The following is a 6,225-nucleotide window of genomic DNA, read 5'->3' as shown; positions in this document are numbered from 1 at the left end:
GAAGAAACAGTTTTCAACTTGCTACCAGTTAATATGCTAAGCTAGGCTAACGGTTGCCCCCAGGAAGTAATGGTTGCTATCCTCCCGCCCCCTGCAGGCTACTCGCGGAACTCCAGCAGCGTGTCGCCCCGCGGCTACGTGGCTAGCTCCACCCCCCAGCAGTCCAACTACAGCACGATCACCTCCAGCATGAACGGCTACGGCCTCGCCGCCGCCGCCGCCTCGCCGGGCTTCCTCAACGGCTCCGCTAACTCCGCTTACGCTAGTGAGTAGTGGCGGTGACCTTTGACCTTCCAACCTTCCACCACACACACACACACACACACACACACACACACACACACACACACACACACACACACACAGCATCTCGTCGTCAGGATGTGTGTGAGACGTCAGTTGGATTATTTTACAAGATGCACAGTGGTGGTTTGAAGCCAGCAGGGGGCGCTGCAGGAGCAGAGAGCCCTGCTCGGTGTTGCTGTTAGTGTTGTTGTGTTGTTGTTGTTGTTGTTGTTGTTGTTGTGTTGTTGGCTCCGGCGACGGCGCCGCTGTTGGAAGGTGCAGGTGTGTGTTGGAGGAGCCGCAGCGCCGCGCCGCGCCTGCGGTGGCAGCGCAGCGCTGTTCTGGCCGCCGCTTCAAAGAGCCTTGCTTTAGCCGCGGCGAGCTAGCACGTAGCCAACTAGCGACGTAGCGCTCGGCGCCAGGTGATGTTGTTGTTGTCGTCCCTGGCGAGTAAACACAAGGCTGGTTGGCGGAGCGCCGCGCGCGTGCGTGTGTGTGTGTGTGTGTGTTTCTGTGTGTGTGTGCGTGTGTGTGTGTGTCTGTGTGTCTGTGTGTGTGTGTTGCTTGCTTACGTCCTCCATCTTTGGACCTCCTTCTGGACGAATCTTTTCCATCAGCGGGAAGAAATAACGAGCAGAGAGGAAACAAGGAGATAGGAAACAGGAAATAGAAAACAGGAAACAAGGAGATAGGAAACAGGAAACAAGGAGATAGGAAACAGGAAACAAGGAGATAGGAAACAGGAAAAAGGAAACAAGGAGATAGGAAACAGGAAATAGAAAACAGGAAACTAGGAGATAGGAAACAGGAAACAAGGAGATAGGAAACAGGAAACAAGGAGATAGGAAACAGGAAAAAGGAAACAAGGAGATAGGAAACAGTAAATAGGAAACAGGAAACAAGGAGATAGGAAACAGGAAACAGGAAGCCAATCGCTTCCTTTTCTATATGAGCTGATTCACGGCGCCTCCTTGTGCCCCCCCAAAGTAGTTTCACCGTCCTAGCTAGGCTAACAGGCTCCACCTGCTCCCAGTCTGTCTGCTAAGCTAGGCTAACAGGCTCCACCTGCTCCCAAGTTTCCATTGTGCGTTTACACACACACACACACACACACTTGTGTTGGTTTCTAGGAAATAAGAGCCTTTATTCCAAGTTATGGATCAACTTTGTGAGCCGCGGCAGCCGAGCGTGTCACTTCCTCCCCCTCCCCCCCCCGCCCCCGTGCTCTGTGCTCTGATTGGTTCTCTCCGTCTCTGCAGTCAAACAGAAGAGCGCCTTCGCGCCCGTCGTGCGGCCCCCCACCTGCACCTCCTCCTCCTCCTCCTCCTCCTCCTGCACCAATGGCAGCAGCCTCCAGGGTGAGCATCCCGCCCCCCCCACTAGCCGCGCCCCCTCCCTCCCTCCCCCTCCCCCCACCACCACCACCACCACATCAGCCGCTCGCAGCTCAAAGTTGATCCATAACTTTTATTTTTCTATGCCTGTCAGTCGGTGAGGTCAAAGGTCAGCGGACCGTTCAGCCCAGGGACCAATCAGAGACTGTTCTGACCCACTTCCTGTTTCCTGTGTGTGTCTCAGCCATGGCAGGTCTCATCGTCCCGCCTATGTGAGGAGGAGGGCAGACCACGCCCCCCTGACCTTTGATCCCTGACCCCTCCCAGCCCCGGCGCACTGATGGCCCCGCCCACTGGAAGAAAAAAAACACCCACAATCCCCCACTGCACCGCAGGAAGTCCACCCCCTCCATCACCACTCTTCCTCTTCCTCTTCCTCATCAGGATGGCAACCAGGAAGTGGGCGTCGGCTCTACCCCCTAGCCCCTCCCCCTCCTGCTGGTGGGGGGTGGGGCTAGTCTGACTGGAGAAGCACTGTGACGGAGGAGCAAGGGGGCGTGGCCACTGGGAGCCTCTGGTGACATCACAGAGGGGAAGTGGGCGTGGCCGCTGGGAGCCCCTGGTGACGACACACGGGCGGAAGGTCATCCTGTGGTGCCATTGGCCGGGGGCAGCCAGCAGGGGGCGGTCCTTCCTGTTTCTCAGGTCCCAGCAGTCTGTTAGCTCCACGCGCTAGCTGAGTTAGCGGCAACCCCCCCAGGAAGCCCTCTGACTGATCCAGAGGTCCCCCCCGGAGGTCCCGCCCACAATCTCCTGGCTGAAGCCACGCCCACTCCGCCTCTGCTAGCGGCTAAGCGAAGCTAAGCTAACGTTCACCCCCCCTCTCCCTCCCTTTTACCCAGATTCTTTGTGTTGTTGTAATGTTCTGTTGAGTCCTGTGGGGGGCGCTGGTGGGTTGGAAGAAGACTTCCTTCTTCTTCTTCTTCTTCTTCTTCTTCTTCTGGTTGTGATTCTTTTCTTTTTTATGTATTTATAACCGCTTCTTTTCTCCTTTTGTGCTTTTTAGGCCTGAAGCGATCGCGTCCAAATACTTCTGTCCACCAACAGCTTTTCGATCTTGAGGGAAAAAAAAAAACGAGTTTTTTTGTAAAAAGCGCCCTGTGTTTGCGGCAGGAAGTAAAAAAAAAACAAAGAACCCCCCCCCCCCGATTGTTTTTTTTGTATAAAACTTTTTTCTGATATTTAACTTTTTGTAAACAGCATTGGTTGAGTTTCTCCTTAGCCCCGCCCCCTCCTTCTAGCCCCACCCCTTCCTCTTTCTTCTTCTTCTTCTTCTTCTTCTTCTCGTCTTTTGTGTATTATTGTGAAAGTGTACAATAATAATAATGATATTAATGATATTAATAATAATACTCCTGCTTATTTCTACTGCACTACTTTCTGTTGGCACTTATTAAAGAACGACCACGCCTCTTATTATTGTTCATCAAGCAACGAGCGGGAAAAAAAAAAAAAGTTTATGCACCAAAAAAAGATTTTTTTTTGTTTGTTTGTTTTGTTGGATGCCTTTGTTTGTTTGTTTGTTTGTTCATGTGAAACATTGTAATAAAACACAGCGCCCCCCTCTGTTGGAAGCAGGTATCACACCCACCCACCCAGCTAGCCAATGCTAGGCTAGGCTAAGCTAGGCTAGGAAACACCTGTAACAGGAAGCAGGTTTTTTTTCTTTTTTCTCTTCTCTCTGTTTGGTTGTTTTATTGATGCTGCAGGTGGCGCTGTCCCCCCCCCCCGCCCTCCCCCATCAGTCACTGCACTCATGCTAACCACCGCAGCGCTAGCTCATCCGCATTCTGCCATAAAATTGTTGGGTTTTTTTTGGTCGGGGCTAGCGTTAGCCAGCTAGCTTTAAAATGGTTTGCCAGCTGCACCCCCACAGAACGCAGACAGGAAGTGGATCACACCCACTTCCTGCTGAGCACAATATTACCCCCCATTGCCCACCACCACAGAGCTAACAATGCTAACGTGGCTAACGTGTTCCAAACACCCGCACGTGTGTTTTTAAAAAAAACTGAAGCAGCTTTGATGCAAAGTGGGCGGAGCCACGTCAGCGTGGGCGGCTGGACTGGACGGCTCAGTGAGGTAGGGGGCGGAGGAGGAGGGGGGGCGGGGTTGGAGTCTCTGAAGGCCAATCCAAGCACAAGGAGCCCAAGGCAGCGCCGGTCGGCTGTAAATACTTGCATGTTCCTGCGGGGGGCGTCTGTCTGTCTGCACTGCTTCTCTTTTGTACAGAAACAACAATAAAAAGGTGTGATAATAAAGAGCGACTGCAGCCACCGCTGCCCCTGGTGGTTATTGAGTCACATTGCAGCACCTCCCACATCCTGACACTGCAAACAGGAAGCGGTGAAGAACCTCGGAGAACCTCGGAGAACCGGAACACTGACGGAACATCTGGAGAAACACACACGTGTACATCGACTGCGGTCCACAGTGCAACCGGACGGGTTTCTAAAGTTTCTAAAGTGCACCCGGGCCACCAGAACCTCCGACCGCCGGCCCTGCCGGCCCACTAAAAAATAATGAGCATAAAAAATAACAAGGAGGAAAAAATCCCCACAATTCCCAGCGGGTCTCAGGGTTGCAGTTACTGCTGTGGAGTCGTCTCGCTAACTCCCGCTAGCACGCTAGGTCGTTCCCATCGAGGACGGCCAACAAAGAAGTTAGCGGACTGGAACCTCAACATGGAGCAGCAGCTCGACTCTGTCGTTCCTCCACCGGCCGTCCTTCTCAGTGCTGCTGAGGTTGCTAGCAAGCTGCTTCTTTAAACACGGCCTGCTTCAGGCTTCAGGGTGTGTATATGTATACACATATACACATATACACATATATATGTAATATCAGAACCGGAATCAGACGACCAGGACCAGGACCAGGACCAGGGGACCCGCTCCACTGCTGTGTGATTGGACCTTTGAAGTCTTGGAGGTGGGCGGGGCCTGCTTATCCACTGACAGGAAGTCTGGTGTGTGTCCACCAGGACCAGAACAGTACACTATCAGTCAGCCAGTCAGAGGGGTCCGCTGCCCCACCCCCAGACCCACCAGACCCCCCAGACTCCCCAGACCCCCCACCACCACCACCACCACCAGCCACCACCATCCCAATGCTAGTTAGCTTAGCATAGCAACAGGAGAGCAGCCTGCTGACTTCCTGTTTCAGCCACTGAACGGAGGAAAAGGATCAGATCCTGGAGCAGGTCCTGACTGTAGACCTGGACCTGGACCAGGTCCTGGTCTCTGTGGGCCTGCTGGGCGACCTCAGGTTCCAGATCCTGGAGCAGGTCCACATTCCTGCTGCAGGTCCAGTTGGACCATCAGGGGTTTCCTGTTCACACACACACACACACACACACACACACACACACACACACTGGCTGGGCCCCTGTATCTCGATGACATCATCGGCTGACAGGAAATGGCCTCATGCTTTCAGGTGTGGCGCTGCAGATGTCCAGCCGTGATGTCACCGAGGGCTCGAGCAGAGAGAACAACACCTGCAGCCACACAACTACACAACCACACAACTACACAACCGCACAACTACACAACTACACAACTGCACAACGATACAACGTCCTTCTCCTCCTCCTCTACTCCTCCTCTTCCTCCTCTTCTCCTGCTCCTCTCCTCCTCTTCTCCTTCTCCTCCTCTTCCTCCCCCTCGTCCTCCTGTTCCTCTCCTCCTCCTCCTCCTCCTCCAGGCAGCAGGATGTAGCCGTTAGCCAGGAAGATGCTAACTGGAGCTGTGACCCAGTGGCCAAACCGTGTTGCTGAAACATGATACATGAACACACACACACACACACACACACACACACACACACACACACACACACACACACACACACTCTCTCTCCCTCTCCAGGTTCACACACCTCCTGCTGAGGAGGAGAGAGAGGACACACACACTTTACACCTGCCCCCCCGACACACACACACACACACACACACACTCATAGACTCACCCCCCCCACACCCCCCAGTGGAGGAGGAGGAGGAGGAGGAGGAGGCAGGATGTTGCTGTTGGCAGCGACTGCAGTGACTGAATGTGACATGATGAGAACCAGGTGTGTGTGTGTGTGTGTGTGTGTGTGTGTGTGTGTGTGTGTGTGTGTGTCATGCTACACTTCCTGACAGACCATCAGGTCTCCAAAACATGACTCCCTCCTCTGTTAGCCCAGCACTTTCTATTAGCTTAGCATTGGAAGCTAAAGGGAGGCTATGGAAGAGAACTGTGTGTGTGTGTGTGTGTGTGTGTGTGTGTGTGTGTGTGTGTGTGTGTGAGAGCCAGCGTCGCTCGCTAGCTGTGGTTTCTCTTAACGAGCAGCCTCACCTGGAAGTCGTTAGCAGCCGACAGGAAGTCGTTAAGGGCCGGACAGGAAGTGGAGGCGGAGAGAGAGAGAGTGTGCGTCCCGCTAATGTGTCCCCCCGGACTGGAGAAAGCCCCCCTCCTCCCCCCCTCCCCGCTCCTCCCCCCTCCCTCCAGCATGTGGACTCGTCTTGAAGCTCACACGAGGCCTCCTGGTCCACAGCCAGGGGGCGACA

General features: G+C 54.0%; 1 protein-coding gene across 1 annotated transcript in view; it reads left to right on the top strand.

The window, feature by feature from the left end:
• The window catches only part of LOC142882428 (transcription factor COE1-like), a gene marked incomplete at its 5' end in the record, with an annotated part of 12,038 nt that extends 9,319 nt beyond the window's left edge, over positions 1 to 2,719 (top strand). The window contains 3 exons of the mRNA XM_076017162.1: positions 98 to 265; positions 1,545 to 1,643; positions 1,864 to 2,719. Coding sequence (XP_075873277.1) covers positions 98 to 265; positions 1,545 to 1,643; positions 1,864 to 1,895 — 299 coding nt within the window. The remainder of the gene's footprint in view (positions 1 to 97; positions 266 to 1,544; positions 1,644 to 1,863) is intronic.
• Between the last annotated feature and the right edge of the window lie 3,506 nt (positions 2,720 to 6,225).

This window comes from Nelusetta ayraudi, unplaced genomic scaffold, assembly GCF_046127955.1.
Source record: "Nelusetta ayraudi isolate G7.1 ecotype Tasmania unplaced genomic scaffold, CSIRO-AGI_Nayr_v1 ptg000272l, whole genome shotgun sequence".
Lineage (NCBI taxonomy): Eukaryota > Metazoa > Chordata > Actinopteri > Tetraodontiformes > Monacanthidae > Nelusetta > Nelusetta ayraudi.
Note: the sequence above shows the minus strand (reverse complement) of the source record. Positions and strands in the feature narration are given on the sequence as shown.